This window comes from Gigantopelta aegis, chromosome 3 (assembly GCF_016097555.1).
Source record: "Gigantopelta aegis isolate Gae_Host chromosome 3, Gae_host_genome, whole genome shotgun sequence".
NCBI lineage: Eukaryota > Metazoa > Mollusca > Gastropoda > Neomphalida > Peltospiridae > Gigantopelta > Gigantopelta aegis.
The window spans coordinates 23,085,866-23,111,096 of record NC_054701.1 but is presented as its reverse complement, the minus strand read 5'-3'; the positions used below and the strand labels follow the sequence as shown (position 1 = coordinate 23,111,096).

Sequence of the window (25,231 nt, the reverse complement as noted above, 5' to 3'; positions counted from 1 at the left end):
AACCAAGGTTTCACTTTACTATATCACAAAGCGTCGCTTGGAAACAACTGCCCGCAATAAGTAATGTATTGTTACAGAGACAATTCATTATACGATCCATTCAAATGCCAATATGTCGCACGAGACTCGTCGACTGGTTTAAAGCATTACTGTGTTCCTCTGTCATGCTACGCTGCGAAACAATATTAATATTTCATTGGGCGGCCATCCAAAATCGCCCCGTGGTCATGAGTGTAACTGATGAATCGATCGAACCATTTTCTGCCAACAGTGTGAGACAACAAGGATGTTTTCCGAGTATTGTGTTAGAACAAACCCAGGCAGACGTTGTTGCACGTCAGAGCTTAGAGCTGAGAGTATTGATGAACCGATTACGGACATCAAGAAAAAAGACAATGTCATCGAAAGTCCACTTAGCTTACTTAAACGGAATTAAGTGAAGATTTCCTTTCGCAAAGTAGTCATGACAGAGAAGTGAACAAAAGTTTACAAACTCTTGATTTCGACAGTGTTTATGAGAAGTTAGGCAATATTTCGGTTTATAGCAGAGGATTTCATGAGAAAAGTTGTGCGTGAGACCATATTTTATGTTATAGCAGATCAGTTCATGAGAAAAGGTGTGCTCCAGACAATATTTTATGTTATATCAGATCAGTTCAATAGAAAAGGTGTTCTCCAGACAATATTTTATGTTATATCAGATCAGTTCATGAGAAAAGGTGTGCTCCAGACAATATTTTATGTTATATCAGATCGAGTTGATTATTAAAGAAGGTGTGCATCAAACAATATTTTGGTTTTTATCAGATGGAGACATTAGTACTGGAATATTGCATCTGTGATCATGGAAATTTGGTGTCAGATTTGATCCTCTTACCTTAATCGGATTTCTGATGCTGACTGACAAGAAATATCGTTTTCCATTTATGCGATTAACAGTCTCGGTCCACCAATGACATTTCGGCAATCTGTCGTGTAATGTAAAAATTGACAGGAATGTGCCAGTAGATGGATAAACGTAGAAACATCTGTCTTGTTTGAAACCATGGTGATCTCAAAGTGTACCCATTATTCGAATGCATGGACAGAAAATGTGTGTTACTGACATCTCAACACAGCGTGTTAAACGGTGACTGTTATAATATCTGTGACTTGGTCTCAAGTGATAGGGAATAAACCTGTGTCGCCAGTGTCACTCCTACGGAATAGTAGAAAACCATGTATTACAAACATTTTCCAATACAATATCCCATATTCTTTGAAATACCAAACTTGGATCACTATTTCAGGTGGAAAATACTCTAAAGCTGTCGAAAGAGAAATCGTTCACAGTTTGTCAGTTTACAGTTTACGTACATTTAACTAAAGTTTTAAAAAAGGACAAATTTACACACTGAAACTTACTGAACAAAGATACTGATTAGTGATTCATGATAAATATAACTGGCCGATGTTATTTTACAAACAAATGAATTAATTTCCAGTGTTATCGTAAATATTGGGTTGTAATGTAGTCATCTTCTTTTTTTTTCAACTAATCTTCGTAAAACGTAACTAAGACATTAAAATTTATTTAACAAGGCTAATGAAATAGATTTATTTATTTATTTATTTATTTATTTAATCGTTCTAATCGAAAATTATGCATTACGATTCAGGTTAAAGAGTAGTCATTCTGTTGGCACCAAAAATAAAAAATCAACAAGACTTTTCGGATATACAGAAATTGTAATTTTTAATCAAGAGGAGGAATACATTATTAATTAAACTGTCATGTTGTTTGACTTTATTTTGTTTATGTCGGTTGGAACCATTTATGCGTGCGGAGAAGTTTTTTCTTCAGTGGACAGAATGAAACAGCTTCCGAAAATTGAACAAAAACTGATAGCTGCTTGTGACAGATTTCTCGAACACAAACACAAAATCCACGGCTTCGCAAAGTTTAAAAGGTAAATATTTAAAATGTTTTAATTATACTTCATGACACGACACGTCGCACACAAACATGTATGTAAAGCTATATATATATATATATATATATATATATATATATATATATATATATATATATATTGCATATTAAAGATATAAAAATATAAATAATTCCATCGGAAGTAAATTATTTGATTTGTTAATTTTGTTTGAGATAATATCTTAATGATCTATGCTGAGGTCGTGTGCGGTGTGACCATTTAACAGTATGCTCATTAGTAGATGTAGAAACTTTTACTTACACCATGCTGATACCGCAATTAGGCTCTTTTCATAAACAGTATGAACAGTTCACAGTATGAACCCACTGTACTAGACTGGAACATCTGTTCGAGAGAGAGAGAGAGAGAGAGAGAGAGAGAGAGAGAGAGAGGAGTAGACAGCGCGTTTGATATAATAACGTTAATTTTAATAAATAAGCACCGTCTTCAGTCGTATGGTGTTAATCATTCGGATATAAAGCTGGTGGTTACTGGGTTTGCACCTCTGTACCTGCTCTCACACAGAGCGAGGTTAATGACGCAATGGGTAGGTGTAAGGCCACTACACTGACTTCTCTTTTATTAATCATTAACAACTAAACACTAAACCACTGTTCTGGACAGACAGCCCAGATAACTGATGTATGTGCACAGGACATTGATTACATAATCACTGCAAATAATGTATGTTTTAATAAAAGTTAAAGTTTGTTTTGTTAACATCGCAAGAGCACATTGCATTAGTAATAAACGGCTATTGGACGTTAAACGTTTACTAATTCTAACTTATCAATGAAACCCGCTACATTTTTCTGTTAGCAGCAATATTTTATATTTTTTTTGGTTCACTTTCGTACAAATAGAATAACACATACACATACTTTTGGTATATCATTCGTTTGACACTGGTTGGGGAAAAAACCTTCCATGAGAAAATGTGACACTTTAAACACTGTTAGACCTAATGGAATAAAACAAGAAATCAACGGGTGGTTGAAATGGAATAAGGACTGGATCTAGCTCAGTCGATAGAGCGCTCGCCTCAGATGCTTGGATCGAAGGATCGAATCCCCTCGGTGGACCCATTTCCGTACCAACCAGTAATCTTCTTCTTCTTCTGAGTTCAAACACTGTTGGTTACGGCTCTTAATTTAGATCAGGATTTGTATGTTCCTGATGAACTGTGTGGTGTTGATCAGTTCATATTTGGTTCCCCATAGCTTGTCACTAAAGTGCATCGGTATTGGCCAAGACCGTGTTCTCTCGATGGTATATGTAGGACACTCTTGTAGTATGTGCTCTGGATCTTGTGTTCCTGTGCCACAGGCATATTCCATGGATGGTGAAATTTTGAGACGATGCATATGGGACAGTAGGGGACAATGGCCGATGACTTATGTATCAAAGGTCGTGGTATGTGCTGCCCTCTTTATGGAAAAGTGCTAATGGGAAAATGTAGCGGGTTTCCTCTGAAACTCTATCTGACCAGAATTATGTAATGTTTCACATTAAACAGCCGATGATTAATAAATCAATGTTCTCTCGATAAATAAATTGGATTGCTAGATTATTAAAAATTATGATTAAACGTAATTCATTTTTTTTTTTAATCTGCTTTATAATTATGCGCAGTCACATTTAATAGAGTAATATTCATTGTTATTTACGGTTTTACCGTATCCAGTTAGAATGGCCGGAAAGAACGCAACGCAGAAGTGTCCATTTTCTAAGCTAGATATTCTGTTAACGCATGCAGGCACTTAATTAACACGGCAAAATATTGCCTTTAATCTGCGTACTGGCAATAGATCAGACTGAATGTGGAACAAAACGCTTGATGGCAAACCTGATGACTATTGATTCCCAGAGGATCACACGCAAAACTCGTGCGCAATCTACTGACGCCAACTCTTTGAACGCGGATTAAGCTATTGCAATTGGTTCGTCACCACGGGAGATAGGCGTTATGAAATACGAATAAATCATTCAAGAGTAAGGCAGTGATTGTCTTTTTTTTATTATTTAATTCATGGTATTAATTTGTGATCATTTTTATTGAAGTATTATCAACCTGTGACTGTTTGAAATTACAATACATCTGACGTAATTTGATTTTTGTTTTCATTTGTTTCTTTATGTCATGATGGGTTAGGTGGCGTCGTGTTGAGTTACGGTTAATGTTCAGATTAAGGTTTTAAAGAGATATTCCTGATTTTGCTGCATTATAAGATGTTTTTGACTAATAAATTATTTCTACGATTAAACTTACATATTAAATATATTTTTGTTTGTTTAGAATATCAGTGTTTGTATATCCAATGTGTTTCTAGTCTTAATATTTGTAAGAAGCCCAAACTGGATTTTGTCTTCAAATAATTTCGTACGTATTTTAGGAAATAAAATTTAACCTAGTATAAATATTAGAACGATCAGAAACACGTTTAATATACAGCCACTAAAATTTAATGCAGAAAAATATATTTGATATCTAATTACAATCGTTAAAAAGTCTCTGTTAGTCGATAAAATCTTTAAAATGTCAGCAAACGTAGGAATGTCATTTTAAAAGTTTGTTTTGTTTAACGACACCACTAGAGCACATTGATTTATTAAACATTGGCCACTGGATGTCAAACATTTGGTCATTTTCACCTATAGTCAAAAAGAAAACCTGCTACATTTGTTTCATTGGTAACAAGGGATCTTTTAAATGCACCATCCCACATATCACGGCCTTTGATATACCAGTCGTGGTGCTTTACCACTGGGATACGTCCCACCCTAGATTACGGTTAAGGCTAAAAGATAGGACTAAACTTAAGGCTAAGGTTAATACATGTATTAAGATTTTGGTTTTGGTGTTGTGTCGCCTTCACGAAGTAAAAAGACAAGATATAGATATTACTCTTCCGACGGTGGTGGCGGCGGTGACGTTGTCAAAGTTAAGCTTTCAATGTTAAGGATTCGCACAAACTATAAATCCTAGGTCACTGAAACTTAACTTATTGATGCACCTCGGAATTCTTATGATTCTGATAGGCGATAGTGGATTCAGTTGCGGTTTATAGTTTGGTTCCGCTTGAATGTGATTGATAGCATTACGCTGTTTGTTGTTGTTTGTTTGGCTGGGGTTTTTTGGGGGGAGGTTTCTTGAGGGTTTTGGGTTATTATTATTATTTAATTTTAATTTTTGCATTGGTTGAATTGGGTTTGGCTTGAATTAGATTGAATTGGTTACGGTTTCGATTTTGATTTATTTTGAGTTGTGTGGGGACGGATTGAGATGGATCAGGTTTTTATTTTGGTTTAGTTGGTTTCACTGAGTTGTTAAAAATCTTCTTGAGGAAGCCGGATATTGTGCAGTTCATTGAAGAATTAAAAATACTATGCTCATGACTAGTGCCAGCGTTTTTTGTCAAATACCTCGAATTCTCCTAAATATTTTGACTATTTTGACAGTGTTTCATGACACCAATATAGCTAGTCTTTATAAAAATCCGGGCTGGACGTATCCCAGTGGTAAAACGCACGCCTGATGCGCGGTCGGTCTAAGATCGATCCTTGTCGGTGGGCCCATTGGGCTATTTCTCGTTCCAGCCAGTGCACCACGACTGGTATACCCAAGGCCGTGGTATGTGCTATCCTGTCTGTTGGATGGTGCATATAAAAGATCCCTTGCTACTAATGGGGAAATGTAGCGGATTTCCTCTTTATGACTTTGTCAAAATGACCATATGTTTAATATTCAATAGCCGATGATTAATAAAGCAATGTGCGCTAGTGGTGTCGTTGAACAAAAACAACCTTTCAACTTTGTAGAAATTCTGTTTTGTATAGAGGTGCGACTTTAGCGATTAGCGAAAATTTCTGATAAGTCGCACATTTTTCGACTGACTTATATAGATATAGTTAGGCCATTATGATACAAATTATAGATTTTCACACCCGCTCGCTCAGAAAATAAAGATCCACCCTCGTTTTTATTGGTTTCTTCCCCACATTTTTATTCAATGTGCGGTATCTTCGATATCCTGAAAAAGGATAATTTCACCACCACTAAAAAGAAATTGATTGAAAATCTAGTCCTTAATTTATAATGGCCTTTTCTTTGTGAGGTGTGTGTGTGGGGGGGGGGGGGGGGTCGCTTTAATTAGTGACTTAGTGATAAGAGATAGAAGTTATACTGTGCGGCCAAATATTGGTATGGACTTTTGCAACCATTATCCTAGTTGTTCTGAAGCTTGGCACGTCAGCACTCTCGCTCGTTCTCTTTCTCTTTTTCTTTCTGTTCAGTTGGTCGCTGATAACTGTTTGCAAAAAGGATTTTCCACCATAATGTACTTAGAAAATAAAGGCTGGCGTACCTTTTGTTATTATTATTTTAATCATTAGTTTGCATTTGGGATCTTTTGTTTGCTGTTTCCGCAGTTTGGCTTCACCAGAAAGTGTATTGTTCGTGCGTATCGGATTATGTTCAAATTATAAACATTTTAATGGTCCGCTTTAGTCCAATGTACGAGCCATTATCGGATAGCTACGAGGATTAAACCATTACATGAAGAGTCAATTTAATTTCTTTCGCCTTCTCTTAATGGTCAGATGACAGTTTGTAAGGATGATATTGGTATACGTTAATATGAAAACGATATAGTCGAAGCATAACATCAGTATTTAATATACATGTATGGGCATGTATGTATAACTACATGTATTATATTATTGTTATGTATTAGGACTTATGAGAAAATAAAAGGTTAATGCTTTAAAATCTTTATTACTAATGATGTGTACTGCTTTCCAAAATGTTATTATGTGATAATACATCCATATATTATATAAAGCACATACTGTTGTCTTAGTGTTCGGGATTCATCTGAGAAGAAATTCGTCAATTAAAAATAGTTTTTTTTAAATATTTTGCTAAAATAGCAAAAGCATAAATTAACTCTTTGTAGCTATTTTGACTTTCAATATGAAGTCCAGATATGACTAATAAATGGAGATTTTAAACTTAACGTGCATTTGTTTCATTCTAAGGTTTTCTATGTTATCCTGAATTCTTCATGAAATATGTTTTATTGAGATGATGTTGGGTTAATGGATTTATTCGATAGTTGGTATATCAAATTCCTTTAATTGCATGGCATACACATTTGTTGGATATGAAAAACCTCGGATATTATTTCATTAGCAATTGATTAACTAATGTGTAATATCTCTATTTCACCCATTTAAAGCCAAAATTATAGATTAATAATGGATGAAAAATACATTTATATATCAATATATTTCCGTGTATACACGATCAACGTAATAATAATCAACCACATTATTACAATAACAACAACGATTATTATATTAAATGAACGCTGTTGTAGTTGTTGTTTAAAAGTCGTTTTTTAAATTATTATTATTATAAAAATAGTAAACAAAATGTAGACCCTAGAAACAGCCCCCACCCACATCCACCCCACCCCCACCCCGTTTATGTTATAACTGTATATTTACTTCTAAATAAAATATGTATCCTTCATGAAATTTTAGTTTAGTTGCTACATTGTAATTGCATAAAGGTTTATAGAAAATATGCTGTATTTACAATATTACTCATTATACTCAAGCCACGTGTGTACACAGCAAATGTAAAATTGGCCATTATTTTTGAATGCATAACAAAATCTCCAATTCTACACTGATATGTAATACATGATTTATATATCAATACAACTTGCTAATCAATTACACTAATATACAACGTTTATTAAAATGAATTAATAATTGCAATGGTGTTTTTCTTTCATCAGTATTGTTTTCACTTGGAGGGGGGGGGGGGGGGCAAATAAAAAAACCTTTAAAAAAACATAAATAATTAATGGATACCATACAACCATTCATCTGAATCTAACAACCACTCGATTTTTATCAGGAGTGTCTTTTTTCTGTCCAGGTTTCTCGATTCCACGCGGAAAGAAAACGAGAAGGCATTGAGAGATGAAACCTACGTTGAGAACCCGATCAATGGTTTCCGCCTGCTGTGGCGTCTCTCTGAACGATGGCTGGCCGCCACCACTACGTCGCGGACAGAGAAGGTAATCGGCGATGATGACACAGGTAAATATTTGCCTCCAGTGCATGTTGTTTGAACGATGTTATCTACTGATTGATTCATTTTACACGTCATTCTTGGCGGTCGATAACGAAACCGGTCGTTTGACGTCAACCGCACCGATGTGTATTTTTGTGCTGGGGTGTCGTTAAACGTTCACTTCATTCAGGCGCTAAACACACAGACGTTTGGGTCTGGGTCTGGTGACTGTGGTACCAGTAAAACAAAAAGAAGATAAAACCCGCCCTGAACCGAATTTGAAAAAACAAAACCACCTCGTCTGTGTTGGCGTGAACTAGAGATTTGACAACAGACGTTGTCACGGGGATCCTATAATACCCGTTACCGAATAAAACACGATTATCCAAATATCTCTCCTAACTGTATATCTATTAGATCTCTCTGTATCGGGCAGTTTTAAAACCCGAGTGGCTCGTCTAGGTATGATCAGAGATAAGATCTTATATAAAGTATAAGTAATATTGTACGTTTAGTTCACTAGAAAACACAACAAAAACATAATACTCTTTGGAATCTGTATTAATACTACGCTGACAAATGTACTGCCGCAGTAGTTAATTAACAACAACAAATACTAACAACCCAGAACTGATCACTTAATTAGTTAATCTCTAGGTGTCTAGTTTACACAATATTCTAATCACTTCACCGTGACACAACACCCACACGTGTTATAATTGAGAAACGCTTCCAGGGGAACTTAATTAATAAAGGAATTACAACTCTATTCCTAACTGGTTAATTTTTAATTAACCCTTAACTACTCATTCAGTAACCTTGTAATACAGAATTAATACTGGTACCTATCACAATAAAGACAATAACCTACAGTTTACCTAGGTCCTCTAGGATGACTGGTTAAGATTTTTATATATTAGAACAGTGAGCCTACAGTTTACTGCGTCAGATTACCGGCAGCACCGTCTAAATAATATTGGTATAATACAGTATTAAAATATTTAAAGTCACATCAATCACATCAAGGTTATACAACAGAGCAGAAATAATATATACCAAGTCCAAACGGACGCGTTCCCTGGAAGCCTTCCAATATGTTTCTCCCTGATATCTCTAAAACCCTAGCTATTTATTATAAAAATCCCAGACTGGTCCGGAGACAGTACGCGGAACCGAATCTTATGATGTGTATATTTCCACAGCGACCAAGACGACAATTTTCCTTAGATGGCCAGACTTGATGACGCCTAGTCGCCAAAATCACGGTCGTAAAAACCGCACTCGCGGAGGTATTACGTAACTACTGGCCACATGGCCTCCGCACCTAGTCTGGGTGTGTATTGTGAACAGCTCGACCACCGTCGCGCGGAGGTATTACGTAACAAAGTGCCCACCTGGGCTTAAGTGCATATTGGGAACTGCACACGGCCCTCTAAAACAATTAATATCGCCACAGGCGAAAAGAAATAAAAGCATGTTCCATCACAGACGTTGTAGAATATGTGCTGTTCTTTCACACTGTCAGACTGGCAGCTGCACATTGTTCGAACCTTACTTTCTTTATTCTTCTTAAAACACAAGGGGGGGGGGGGGGGGGGGGGGGGGGATATATTAATCAATGTAAAAATGTCACATTTATAGAAGAAAATATTTAGATATTAACGCAGTTAATATATATTGATAGCAAGTAACAGTTACAGACCCAAAGGGTTTCCTGTACGACCATATATGTCAGAATTACCAAACGTTTGACATCCAATAGCCGATGATTAATTAACTAATGTATTCTAGTGCTGTCCTTAAATAAAACAAACCAATTACTCGTTTCAAGAAAAATTTGGGTTGGAGAATTCTAGACCAATTTATTCACTCACAGATAAATACCAAACAATTGGACGCGAATAAAGCTACATTTCTAGAAGAAGAAAAAAACCTTCTTTTTTCTGAAATGTTTTAGTGTCACAGAGAACCATAAGTTTTTAATAAATGACTTATTTTAATTTTTTGTTGCTGTTGTTGTTGTTGTTGTTGTTGTTGTTGTTTTCTCTACAGTTGTAGTGCTGTGCCATACTCCAGTCATAACTCTTTATAATTAAAATAATACTTTTTCCTGTGTTTGATGTCTCATCTCCCCCAACAGTTATTCCAAAGAAGAAAAACGTTACCCATGACCCCAAAAGAAGAAACACATTACCCATGACCCTGTGGTCAAGCGAAATCATCACGAACATTGATTAAAAATGTACGATTGTTTAACGACAACCCCTAACATAAGTGAAACCGCACGTATTAGATGTTAGCATAAACAGGTAGCTACAGCATTTAATTACATAATGACGTATGTATATAATGTAATGTTTGATATATCAGATAGGGAATAAAAGTTATGTTCAAGAAATATTACACTATTTAAAATTATTTTAGTTTCAGACTTTTTTGTAAAAATTCGAAGCTCCATCAAAAAGGTGTCTTTGTGGCCAACAGCCGACGATATAACCGGCGCCGCCAATGGCCTGGTTCGGCTTTCGCTAGTGTTCAATCTGGATATCAACCAATTGATTGGCGGAAGTATTGGACACTACCACACTGAACCGCTAACCGGAGACGAGGTGTTTGCTATCACGAAAGTGGTCTATCAGACGGAGGAGAAGCTGGAACTAATGGCGTGGTTAAACAAATCCGTCGATCTGATGACGTCAGAGAACACGGAAGCAAAACACGCGGATGAAGCCATAGAACTGAAGACAAAACTGTTAGCCAGTGTATGTAATCAAATATATTTTCAGTATGCTACAACTTGATGTTTCAAGCACCCATCCGCATCCTTTAATATCTTTAATGCCTCGGTCACATATGATGTTGCTGCCGCACGGTTCTGCGGTCTGCGGTTTGTAGATGGGAGTTTTACAAATCGTACGGCTTTGCGGGCTGCGGAAGCAGTGTTCACAAATGTTACGGGGTCCGCACGGCAATCGTAAAAGTCATGAAATCAAAATGCGTGAGGAGACCGCAAGGCGCTAGTTAACAAACCGCGAGGCGCCCTCACGACGACCGCATGGCAATCGCAAGGCGCCCTAAAGTCACTGCACGGCCGCCGTACGATATTTAGAACATCGTACGGCCATCTCACGGAGGCCGTAAGACCACCGTGAGATGACAGTAAGAAGGCCTCACGGTTGTTGCGGCTGCCGTACGATTTTCTAGGCACACCAGACAGGGTAAAAACCGTTAGGTGACCTTGAGGTCACCTCACGACCATCGTACAGTGACCTTGCGATACTACATGCGGCGGGATTGCGGCATACGGCCTTGCGATTTCCAAAAAAAAAATTAATGTCAAATTAAAAAAATCGTCAGCCCCTGCGACAAGCAAAAAAACTTGAGGTCGCCTCACGGCTACCGTATTCTACCGTGCGGCCACCGCACGGTCATGGCAATTTTGGGGACTTACGGGACTTGTGGCCAAGGCATTACTAATGCGAAATAAAAAGCAGAACTACATTTTCGTTGCCAGTATTAATACAAACGGGTAACAAAAAGTATTTGTAATTGCTGTAGATCTTATAAAAAATTTCTCAAGCAGTTTGGCAATACAATTCAAAAGGAAGAAGGAAGAAAAATTTACTTTTCATTTTAACGACCCACTAAATAAATTATTTGTTACGTTTATATGGTTTCGGGCATAATAAGGATCACACATAAGATGCAGGAGGCAGCTTCAAAACAATCGTTTTTAACTCTATTGGGGGACGGGGGGGGGGGGGGGTGTCTTCTGAGGTATATGTGCATTTAATCTCTTACATATTAATTCGGCAGTCACATTCCTTTGTGATGTCCCACTAGGAGATGCCTATTTCATTAAGAATAGCGTTGTTTTATCAATATGTTATAAATACTAATAACAAAAACCTTGATAATATAATATTATTTAATACTCAGGCTATAATAGCAACTACTGTTTTGCTATTACTTTTTAATTACAATATATAGTATTGTAACAACTACTATGTGTAATATTATTAAGCCATTATTACTACTACAACGTGGTTACTATTACTACTTAACAACAGGTTACTATAACTAATACTACGACAACTGCTAATACTATTACCATTTATCTGTTAAAACTACTTTTACTATATTTACACTTTCATTATGACATACATGTACTACTACCACCACCACCACTACTAATACCACCATCACTACTACTACTACTACTACTACCACCATCACTACTACTACTTCTACTACCGGCCTCGGTGGCGTCGTGGCAGGCCATCGGTCTACAGGCTGGTAGGTACTGGGTTCGGATCCCAGTCGAGGCATGGGATTTTTAATCCAGATACCGACTCCAAACCCTGAGTGAGTGCTCCGCAAGGCTCAATGGGTAGGTGTAAACCACTTGCACCGACCAGTGATCCATAACTGGTTCAACAAAGGCCATGGTTTGTGCTATCCTGCCTGTGGGAAGCGCAAATAAAAGATCCCTTGCTGCCAATCGGAAGAGTAGCCCATGTAGTGGCGACAGCGGGTTTCCTCTCAAAATCTGTGTGGTCCTGAACCATATGTCTGACGCCATATAACCGTAAATAAAATGTGTTGAGTGCGTCGTTAAATAAAACACTTCTTTCTTTTTACTACTTCTACTAGTACTAGTACTACTACTACCGCCACTACCACCACCACTACTACTAGTACTACTACTACTACCATTACTACTACTACCACCACCACGACTACTATTATATTATCTACCACCACTACCACTACTATCACTACCACCACTACTAATAGTAGTAGTAGTAATAGTAATAGTAGTAGTAGTAGTAGTAGTAGTAGCAATAGTAGTAGTAGTAGTAGTAGTTGTAGTATTAGTATTAGTATTAGTAGTAGTAGTAGTAGTAGTAGTAGTAGTAGTAGTAGTAGTAGTAACACTGCTGTAGTAGTACTTAATTGTGAATATATGTCATATTAGTTTATTCTGTACAATTATTATCATCTTTTCTTGTTTCAGATGAAAAACAGAAAACGAGGTAATGTATCAACGAAATAATATTCAAATAATAAAAGGTGTATATTGGAATGATATAATTACAGATTCAATAATAGTAATAATATATATGTATTTCTAAACTATACAATTATTGTCGGAATGGAGACAAATCATATGAATAATAAATTTCTATTCACAAGAGTTACCTCCCTGAATCACTGTTCATTGTTGGTTCCTGATGGCATTAATATTTGGTAGTTGATATAGCGTTTCCCATATTGTAATTTTAAAGGACATTTTCCTGTAGAAACATGTATTGTGAATATCAAAATGATCAATCAAAATCAAGAAAACTACACTAATTAAAGAACTCATAAAATATATAGACCAATCCTATTACGCTTTAGAAATATACATTCCAGATTTTTTCATTTATATCAGTGAAGTATTTGTGATTAAAAGAGAATGTATATTATTTTCAGATGATTCTGTTGACAAAAACATTAACAAGTGTAACGGTTCTGGTTGTCATGGTGACAGTTTATCGGAAAAACTGACGTCAAATGGACAGAATTCAGAGGTCCATACTACATGCCATTCTATGTATGAACAGCTTTGTCGAGAAAACACACGAGTAAGATTATACTGTTATAATGTAGACATATGCGAGGCTATAGACGATTAGTTTTAATAATTATAGAAAACCCGTTATCAGGTTTTTAAAAATTATTTATGAGCTGTTATAGGCTGTCACGGGGATCCTATAATACCCGTAACTGAATAAAACACGATTATCCAAATATCTCTCCTAACTGTATATCTATTAGATCTCTCTGTATCGGGCAGTCTATACCCGAGTGGCTCGGCTCTAGGTATAATCAGAGATAAGATATTATATATATTTAGTTCACTAGAAAACACAACAAAACACAATACACTTTGGAATCTGTATTAACACTACGCTGACAAATGTACTTGCCGCAGTAGTTAATTAACAACAACAATATAATAACAACCCAGAGCTTATCACTTAATTAGTTAATCACTAGGTGTCTAGTTTACACAATATTCTAATCACTTCACCGTGATACAACACACACACGTGTGATAATTGAGAAACGCTGCCAGGGGAACTTAATTAATAAAGGAATTACAACTCTATTCCTAACTGGTTAATTTTTAATTAACCCTAAAATACTCATTCAGTAACCTTGTAATACAGAATTAATATTGGTACCTATCACAATAAAGACAATAACATACAGTTTACCTAGGTCCTCTAGGATGACCGGCCAAGCTTTATCTTACCAAATACTCGTATAAAAATATTAGAACAGTGAAGCCTACAATTTACTTCGTCAGATTACCGGAGACACTGTCTAAAGAATATTGGTATAATACAGTATTAAAATATTTAAAGTCACATCAATCACATCAAGGTTAGACAACAGAGGAGACAAATATATTTACCAGTCCAGTCGGACAACGTTCCCCGGGAGCCTTCCAATGTTTCTCCTCGATATCTCTAAAATCCTATCTATTTATTCAAAAATCTCAGAGACAGCGAATATCGCCTGGGGGGCACAACGCGGTACCTCACCTATCATGTGATAGTTCCCCAAGTTCGCGAGAGATACCATGGTCGCGCGGAGGTGTTACGTAACCACTCTCCATATGGCCTCCACACCTGGTCTAAGTGCATATTGGGACGCAGGATTACCACTGTCGCACGGGGGTATTACGTAACCAAGCTGCACACAGCCCTCTAAAACAATTAACATGCCACAGGCGAAAAGATAAGAGCATGTTCCGTCACATAGGCCTTTAGTTAAAATACTTAATATTTAATCAGTCAAGAAACGCATGCACATAGTACTGCGCTTGAAGCAAGGCTATGTAAAAATATATAAATCCAGTTTCCTATTTTGTACACATATTACACAATGATTATTGGTGCTGGTGCGTCGTATTAAGCATTGATTCATTCATTCATTCATTCATTCATTCATTCATTCATTCATTCATTCATTCATTCATCAATGCATCCATCTATTAATTCATTCATTCATTCATACTTCCATGCATTCATCCATTGCTTTTATATACCCGGTATCTATTTCCAAAAGAATAGGTGTTGGTGTTAATTATTTTTTTGAATGACGTAGATGACACGAGGCTTTTTTATCTTTCAGACTGCCGCGGATAATTCTAAACTGCACTGCCAGTATCAAACAACAAGTATTCCATTCATCAAGGCCAAAGCTGAATATGTACATACCGACCCTCCTATTATGCTCTTCCATGACGTCATCAGTGATATTGAATCCTACTGGATAATAAATACATCTCGTCATATGGTACATTAACGGTATATTCTCTTCATGTCTTACACTATCTTAAATGGTGGTTGATCTACTAAATATATCAGTGATTGATAATAGTTATTAACCAAGTATGGGTATTGTTTGGCCAACATGACCAAATAACAAAGCGCTGCTGAAACCAATGACCATATCAGTTAATACGTTGTAAGATACTACCTTTGATGTAATACGTGTTGCTTGTAATATTTTAAGACCATTGAGGTAATCATAGTTCTATATTTTGCAGCTATCGCGATCCCTGATGGGTAAATTTAATACATCCGGTGAATACTTCGGGAAGAAAAGGATAAGCCAAAGGTAAATTTATGATATTTTGTTTTATCCAAAAAGTACCAATGTAAATTATTTAGCACTAAAATGAAAAATAACCTATCCAGTTTTGGCTGGAAAAACATGATAGCGGCACTTCCGGTTCGAAAGATGGATATATTAATTTTCAATCTGGTCTAATTCACGGTTTATGGAGTGTATATTACCATTAAGCAATAATATGTAAATATACAAATAGGAAGTTGTGTTATTGATAGGACAGTTATATAAAAGAACCAGCTTTTAGAAAACAACAATCATATGAGAGTGTATCAAATTTTGGTATCTAATTCTACGAACTCTTTAACTGGCCTTGGTAAATCTATTTTTCTCATATTACAATGCTTGGTAAATCTATTTTCCTCATATTACAGTGCTTTGTAAATCCATTTTCCTCGTATTACAGTGCTTGGTAAATCTATTTTCCTCATGTTACAGTGCTTAGTAAATGTATTTCCTTCATGTTACAATGCTTGGTAAATCTATTTTCCTCATGTTACAGTGCTTAGTAAATCTATTTCTTCATGTTATAAGGCTTGGTAAATCTATTTCCTCATGTTACAGTGCTTGGTAAATCTATTTCTACCATGTTACAGTGCTTGGTAAATCTATTTTCCTCATATTACAGTGTTTGGTAAATCATATTCTTCATGTTACAGTGCTTAGTAAATCTATTTCCTTCATGTTACAATGCTTGGTAAATCTATTTTCCTCATGTTACAGTGCTTGGTAAATCTATTTTCCTCATGTTACAGTGCTTAGTAAATCTATTTCCTTCATGTTAAAGTGCTTGGTAAATCTATTTCTTCATGTTATAAGGCATGGTAAATCTATTTCCTCATGTTACAGTGCTTGGTAAATCTATTTCTCCCATGTTACAGTGCTTGGTAAATCTATTTTCCTCATATTACAGTGTTTGGTAAATGTAATTCTTCATGATACAGTGATTGGTAAATCTATTTCTCCCATGTTACAGTGCTTGGTAAATCTATTTTACTCATGTTACAGTGCTTGGTTAATCTATTTTCCTCATGTTACAGTGCTTGGTAAATCTATTTTCCTCATGTTACAGTGCTTAGTAAATCTATTTCCTTCATGTTACAATGCTTGGTAAATCTATTTTCCTCATGTTATAGTGCTTGTTAAATCTATTTCTTCATGTTATAAGGCTTGGTAAATATATTTCCTCATGTTACAGTGCTTGTAAATCTATTTCTCCCATGATACAGTGCTTGGTAAATCTATTTCCCTCATGTTACAGAGCTTGGTAAATCGATTTCTCCCATGTTACAGTGCTTTGTAAATCACTTTGCCTCATGTTATAATGCTTGATAAATCTATTTCTCCCACGTTACAGAGCTTGGTAAATATATTTCTCCCATGTTACAGTGCTTTGTAAATCTATTTTCCTCATGTTACAGTGCTTGGTAAATCTATTTTCCTCATGTACAGTGCTTGGATATATGACGACTTGGACGTGTCCGCCAAACTCTCGAAGAGAATAGGACTCCTCACAGGACTCAGCACACGGTTGTTGGAGGAGGAGACACACGCTGAACCCTTCCAGGTACTGTCAGTAGCTTAGATTACAGGTTAAACACCATAATCATATCTCTGCACAACAGGACCAAGGTACACTAGAACGAAGGTACACACATAGGATCCTTCCAGGTACTGTAGCTTAAACACCAGGGCCCTGTTCCACGAAGCGATCTTAGTGCAAAGATATAAGATCATCTTAATGCTAAGATCGCAGCGTGAAACGGGTCCCAGAATCAATCTTTTTAATAACACGACCAAGGTACACACGCAGAACACTTTCAGGTACTAATAGCTTAGATTACAGGTGAAAAACAAGAATCATATCTGTACAATAGAACCAAAATACTGTTTGACAGAATCATCATACGAATGGTTGTCAAAACAGTGATGGTATTAGCTTTTAACAAAAGAGGGTACTATTGGGGTAGCCAGGATTTTACATTTGGAGGCCACCCACACTGGTTTATAAGATGTGTTGTTGGAAAACAGGCAAATATGAAAGGTGGTCAGAAAAATTAGCTGTGATTGGAAGGCCATGGCACCTTTGACCCCCACCCAACTCCACCCTGAGTTTACATAAATGCACACAACAATGGATGTTTTAATTTTCAGATTCACAACTATGGTCTGGGTGGCATGTATGAACCGCACGAGGATTCTGTGGTATGGTCATATAAATCTTCTATTGTGTATACCGAACAACAAAAGAATTGTAAATATTAATTTAGATTCTTTAATTTGTTTTAAATTTTTCAGTTTGATTCCCAGTAATTTTATATCCATTAATAGTATTCAATATTGTCTTGTGATCATTTTAGACCAATCCTGGCAGTATTAATTGTATCAAGAAAAAAATTCTTAAAATATCTGCATTTCTTTTGTTGTGCAGGATACTATAGATAAGTGTAACTATTATAAATATATTGAAAACCGTATTATAATAAATCTGTGTAAGTGGAATATTCCAAACCTATTGGTACATATATGAGCATGTATGTATATATTTCATCAGTATATACGTAGTTCTCTATTAAAGAGACAGACCCTCGTTTTTTTTAGACACTAAGGCATATTTTTCATTATTAGAGCCGTTTATGATCACTGAAATCAAACATTACTTATATTTTATTGTTTAGATTATCCATTTCCGTACAACCGAAGTGTTTCTGGTCATCCTGGTGTTTCTAATACATTTGTATCACAAAATGCATTTTTCATATTTTAAAAAACGCATGTGCGTTTGATAACTAATGGTTATGTAATCACGTTTTACTTAATTTTTAAGGATATTTTAACGTCACAGACTCTTGTTTCACTCTGATGTATTCAAATTTGTTACAGGTTTGTAAATTAACCAAACTTAGTGTCCATTTTTATGGGTTGAAACTAGAGTCTATGAAAATAAATATACCCTAGTGTTTAAAAACTAGGGTCTGTCCCTTTAAAAACTATAATTAAGTATATTATTATAAGGTTCTAAAACTGGAGTAATCGGAAAGTATTCATGTACGTATATATAATATTGGTGTTATTATCTATAAATGTATGTACTAATATAAAAATATGAATATCGTGTTTAGACAATTACAAATATGTGTACTATTATGAATCGGTATTTTGATATATTCTACTTATTGCAGCGTCTTTATCGACAAACGGGAAAAGAAGAAAACAAAGCGGTTCGGAATTCCGGGGACAGAATAGCAACCTGGCTGTTTTATGTAAGTTTAACTCTGGTACAGTCGTTTACATAAGAAGTTAACTATTCTTGTGATCAGCGATGTAATATGTAATGTATACCAAAGTAACCATGCTACAACATTGTCAGTAAGGTTCATATTTCTCTCGTAGAAAACGAGATATTATAGCACTGAAACCTGATTCAATAATTATTACCTATAGAATAACCTGATTTAATAACTATTACCAATGTCAAAGTTTGTCTTTATCTGATATATTATGTGTCACTGTGTCTTTCGAATACATGTATGCGACTATTTCATAGCTGTTTACACTGTATTTTGTTGATAAATTGAAATGTTTTTGTGTTGATCGTCATGTGTTTTTCATGCTTGAGTGTCGTTAAATATTGAGATCAGTTCAATTCACCAGCATACAAAATAGTTACAGCAGTTGTTTACAAGGTTGCATACTATGGACTTTTATTATTATATGAAACGTATTTCTTACATATGCATGCGTATATAAATTTCCTTAAATAACAGAATACATCAATCCATACTTGTTTAATAGCCCTTACTTCAGAAAGATATTAAAGGGACATTCCTGAGTTTGATGCATTGTAAGATGTTTCCGACTAATAAAATATTTCCACGATTAAACTTACATATTAAATATATTTTCTTGTTTAGAATATCAGTGTCTGTATATTCAATGTGTTTCTGGTCGTCTTAATATGTGTAAGAAGCCCAAACGTGATTTTGTCTTCATATAATTTCGAACGTACGGAAAAAAAACAATTTTTTAGGAAATAAGTTGAAAATTAACCTAGTACAAATATTAGAACGATCAGAAACACGTGTAATATACAGCCATTAATATGTTATGCAGAAAAATATATTTGATATGTAATTACAATCGTTAAAAAGTCTCTGTTAGTCGATAACATCTTAAAAAGTGCAGCAAACTCAAGAATGACCCTTTAATATATAAACATACACACATCGTTTTAAGCGTCTTGTATAAAATGTTCCTTTTTTTCAGTTGACAGATGTAAAGGTGGGCGGAGCAACAGTGTTTCCACTACTGAATACCCGAGTTCCTGTAACTAAGGTACTGCGTAACTTTATATCATTAGAAATTAGAAACAAAAAGCAGAAATATGTTGTTTTATTCACAATACATTTGATAATACTTTAATACCATTTTGCATAGATTATATTATTTAATTTAACATGCAGTAATTATTATTTTAAACTATATGTTTATTAAGCTAGGGGTGTACCAAGCGTGTGGGGGGGGGGGGGGGGGGGTGGTTGCACATACGACCACCAACATACCCGTATTGTCTAGCTGGAGAAGCCTATGTTACGGTGTCATAATTCACTCTCTTTGTTCTCTTAGTTACTTGTGAGCCAGGTGCGAGGCGTAGTTCAATTGTAAGGCGCTGGACAGATGTACGATCATTCCAGGATCGATCCCCATCAGGGGGCCTCTTAGACTCTGTTAGACTATCTCGTTCCAGCCAGTACTGCACAGACGGTACAACAAATGCCGTGGTATGTACTCCTGCCTGTGGGATGGTGCATATAGTCTTGGCTCGTGGGGTCACTTATCATTTGGATGTAGCCCTGTTTTTTTCTTATCGTCATCTATTTTTCTGTCGATCTAGGATCGATTCCCGTCGGTAGGTCCATTGGGCTATTTTTCGTTCCAGCCAGTGTTCCACAACTGGTGTAACAAAGGCCGTGGTATGTGCTATCCTCTCTGTGGAATGGTGCATTTAAAAGTTCCCTTGCTGATAATCGAAATGAGTAGGCAAATGTAGGCTACGTCTTTTCTCTCTCATTATCGGTATAGTTTTTAGCCACATGTCCGATGCCATATAAGTGCCAATAAAACTAGCTTGAGTGAGTCGCTATAATAAACTTTTCTTCTTTGTTTTTCTTCCTTCTTGCCTTGTAAGCCATATACATTTTATTGCATATTTTATCAGTGTTTTCATTGTTTCAGGGTTCGGCAGCATTTTGGTACAACCTGAAACAGAACGGTGATCCAGACATGCGCACAATACATGCTGGGTGCCCTGTGCTTATAGGAGATAAATGGGGTAAGTATTTTTACACGAAACACAAAATATGAGATTCCGTGTTAATAAAACTTTCAGGGTTGTTTCTCATGTCCGCGGTTGTTTTGGGTTTTTGGGGCGGTGGAGGGGGGTGTTAGGCTTTTTTGTGGGATTTTTGTTGAATGGGTTTTTGTTGAGTTTTTTGTTTTGGGGGATGTTTGGGGTTTTTTTTAGTGGGTTGGGTTTGTTTTGTTTGTGGGTTTGTTTGTTTTTTGGGGGGGGGTTTGTGGGGTTTTTTTGTTGGGGGGGGGGGGGTGTTTGGGGGACGGGTTGGTGGACTCACAAAGGTATTTCTAAAGTCTCGCACATACAAATAGCAATAGCTGCACTCGTCCACAAATTACAACAAAAGTTGATAGCAATGAAGAAAAGTGATTTCACAGTATTGTACAAACGTTACATTTCACAACAAAGTAAATTTGGAAATACACATGAATATCTATAAAATTATCTTGTAATTAATGAATACGAAGTTTATTTTTATTTAACGTATGGAATGGTTTGACCTCTTGGTTGATAATACCGGCCTCGGTGGCGTCGTGGCAGGCCATCGGTCTACAGGCTGGTAGGTAATGGGTTCGGATCCCAGTCGAGGCATGGGATTTTTAATCCAGATACCGACTCCAAACCCTGAGTGAGTGCTCCGCAAGGCTCAATGGGTAGGTGTAAACCACTTGCACCGACCAGTGATCCATAACTGGTTCAACAAAGGCCATGGTTTGTGCTATCCTGTCTGTGGGAGGCGCAAATAAAAGATCCCTTGCTGCTAATCGGAAGAGTATCCCATGTAGTGGCGACAGCGTGTTTCCTCTCAAAATCTGTGTGGTCCTTAACCATATGTCTGACGCCATATAACCGTAAATAAAATGTGTTGAGTGTGTCGTTAAATAAAACATTTCTTTCTTTCTTTCTTGGTTGATAAATGACCCCAATACTGTTTAATTGTATTTCAGTTGCTAACAAGTGGATCCGTGAAGTGGGACAGATGTTTAGAAGAAAGTGTGCACTGGATCGAGATTTGTGAATTTCAGAAACAGTGCAATAATAATTGTTCAGTTTATGAGTTGCTTTATACTCTTAACAATTTGTGATAACACTTTTAAACAAGTACTCGTGCAAACAATAACCGATGGGCTTACGTTTAAACTTTGTCAGTTGCTTTGAAGACAAGGTAGTATAACCAAATGTTTACATGTGATATCTGAAACTAAATAAACGTTAACTGTATATGGAAACATGATGTAACCGGCCTCGGTGGCGCAGTGGTTAAACCATCGGACTACAGGATGGTAAGTACAGGGTTCGCAGCCCGGTACCGGTTCCAACCTACAGCGAGTTCTTAAAGGTTCAATGGGTAGGTGTAAGGCCTCTTCTCTCTCCCTGACCACTAACAACTAAACCACTGTCCTGGACAGACAGCCCAGATAGCTAAGGTGTGTGCCCAGGACAGCGTGCTTGAACATTAATTGGATATAAGCACGAAAATAAGTTGAAATGAAAATTGTACACGTCTGTGCTATATGCCGCTGAAGGCAAGTATCTACATTTAAATGCTTACGTCACAACACTATATAGATATATTTGTTTTTAGACGTATATAGTGGTTATTTACACTTGCGACGTACCAACAGCATATAAACTACAAATTATCAGTGTACAGATATTGGAGAGAGACGTATGATGAAACAATTGACTTAATATTTGTTAATAATAGAAAATATACATATTTTATATAATATAAATCTAGTATTATTGTCTGTAATATATATTTATATTTTTAATAATCAACAGTATTTTACTTATGTCTTCGAATTTGTAGTTAATAAAAATTGTTGAGTATTTTGTAGATGCGTAATGTATATTTTGCTACGCGATATTTGTATAGCATTTACAACATTTAAAGATAACCCTACATTTTGTTCCAATACAATGAAAGACGTATTTGCATACTTGAAGAGAGAGAATGAGAAAATATACCAAAGGAAATTACTGAAAATTTGGTTTAATAGACTAAAATGCTGTTTTGTTTTAAAGCAATCATCTGATTTCGTTGTTGGTTTTTGTTTTGTTTGTTTGTTGGTTTTTGTTGTTGTTTGTTGTTGTTTTTTTGGGGGGGAGAGTTTTTTGTTGATTTTTTGAAGGGGGCGGGACGTAGCCCAGTGGTAAAGCGTTCGCTTAATGCGCGGTCGGTCTGGGATCAATCCTCATCAGTGGACCTATGGGGCTAATTCTCGCTTCAGCCAGTGCACCACGACTGGCATATCAAAGACCATGGTATATGTTGTCATGTCTGTGGGAAGGTGCATATAAAAGAACCTTTGCTGCTAATCGAAAAGAGTAGCCCATGAAGTGGCGACGGCGGGTTTCCTCTCTCAATATATGTGTGGTCCTTAACCATATGTCCGACGCCATATAACCGTAAATAAAATGTGCTGAGTTCGTCGTTAAATAAAACATTTCCTTCCTTCCTGATCTCGTTTTGATATATCAAGGGCTATAACTTGCGTATTATGTTTTCAGAATGAGTTGCCTCCCATAAATCATAGATGGTGATTAATTTCTCCTCTAACTTAGATTGTGGGGATCTATTTAAGATATTACCACATAGATACTTTATACATTCAAATGCTAAGGAGGGTTTTTAAATATGTCCTTGAACTAGGTTCTAGGGAAATGTGGAGTGACAGTGACAGCTACCCTTAAACGGCGAGCTCTGCCTAGCTACTAAAGGACCTATACAAAACTCCGCAATCAATATGTTGGTGCCCATGATGCTCATTTGTACTAGTGTACCAAATACCATAGAAGCTGTGTAATGGGGCCTACAACACTTACCAGTAAGTGCCTAGGATCTAAGAGATCATAGTATCTTAGTGAAGGAATACAAATATTTATTTTATCGATAACTGAAATATTAAAATGATGGTCAGTTCAAACTTTCTGAAGCAAAATATTTAGATAGGTAGGGTCTAAGTGTACTCTGACCTCAGGGTCGTGCCCTCCGGAGGGCACGGGAGGCAGTTGCCCCCCTGAGAATCTCACTCTTTTTTTACTCCAGAAAATAACACAGGCCCGTAGCTAGGATTTTGAGAGGGGGTGGGGGTCGTTTAGGCTTATGGTGAGGCGATGACCCCCCTCCCCGACCCCCCCCCCCCCCCATTGGCTACGGGCCTGTAACATACACATCTCAGGGTTTAATTTGTATAGTGTTTCATTTGTTAGTAAAAAAAGTAGTGTCCCCCTCTAGGATTTTGATCAGGGTACGGCCCTGGACCTAATTAGTGACACTATCACCTTTAGGTTAGAAAAATCCCAGCTCAAGACGCAAAAATGTCATGACGAGTCCTTCAATCGAGAGGGAATGACGAAAATATAAACAGGTGATACAAGGCTTGCAATCAAATGCCAAATTTATGTTTGCACATGGTCGCCTAATAAGCCAGAATTTGGATAATAATTATGTGAAATTTGTTATTAACTTTTATGTTATTGAAAGTTTTTAGAGAGGACACATGATGATGGTTTGCCATGGGTGTGAAACAACTGGGTATGCTACATAAGAACAAAGTACATATCGATAGCACACTTTACTGGTGTAGGTGAAAGATGAACATAGTACCTCTTTCTAACTGATACTTCTGTGACATATTGAGCATTAGTGATTTCCATGATTGATTGTATTAACAAATTGGTCGGTTCGGCTTTACCGATGAGATGATCGATTAGTAAACAAACCCATAATCGATTGTGTGGGAAAATGTTAACAGTAACTGTGCCTCCAGTTTACATGATGGGATTTAAGTAAATAGGTTGGGGTTGGGCTTTGTTTTAATGGGTATACAAAGACAATGTATATTAAATAATGATTAAAGGTAATTTTTAGTGGCTATTATAGGGAAGACAACAATATGTGCATGTTCCTTAAAATTGAGATCCTTATTAGTTATATAATTCTAACCGATTGCGTAATCGAAAGTTTAAAGGCTAGTGTAAACCGATTATAACAGATGATCCGTGGTGAAAGTCTAACCGATATAACACATATAAAAAAAACTTTTCACATTTATTGTCTGTGTTGTGATATAGATATTTTCTGACGGCGTTTAGCTCCAATATTATATCCAATTCTCATTA

The 25,231-nt window shown here is 36.3% G+C and overlaps 1 protein-coding gene across 2 annotated transcripts; it reads left to right on the top strand.

The window, feature by feature from the left end:
- Window positions 1–396: 396 nt before the first annotated feature.
- LOC121389341 (prolyl 4-hydroxylase subunit alpha-1-like) lies at window positions 397–22,456 on the top strand. Of its 2 annotated transcripts, none has more exons than XR_005960053.1 (13): window positions 397–1,949; window positions 7,921–8,084; window positions 10,483–10,820; window positions 13,076–13,094; window positions 13,537–13,688; window positions 15,247–15,411; window positions 15,665–15,735; window positions 17,200–17,314; window positions 17,902–18,001; window positions 18,930–19,010; window positions 20,014–20,082; window positions 20,983–21,079; window positions 22,051–22,093. XR_005960053.1 is itself a non-coding variant. In XM_041520938.1 (13 exons), the coding sequence occupies exons 1-13, from the start codon at window positions 1,774–1,776 to the stop codon at window positions 22,119–22,121; spliced, it is 1,569 nt and encodes a 522-aa protein (XP_041376872.1). In that variant the 5' UTR covers window positions 401–1,773; the 3' UTR covers window positions 22,122–22,456. The 2 variants fall into 2 exon arrangements, 1 of the variants encoding a protein (XP_041376872.1); XM_041520938.1 differs by having other exon boundaries at window positions 401–1,949; window positions 17,902–17,952; window positions 22,051–22,456.
- The last annotated feature ends 2,775 nt before the right edge of the window (window positions 22,457–25,231 follow it).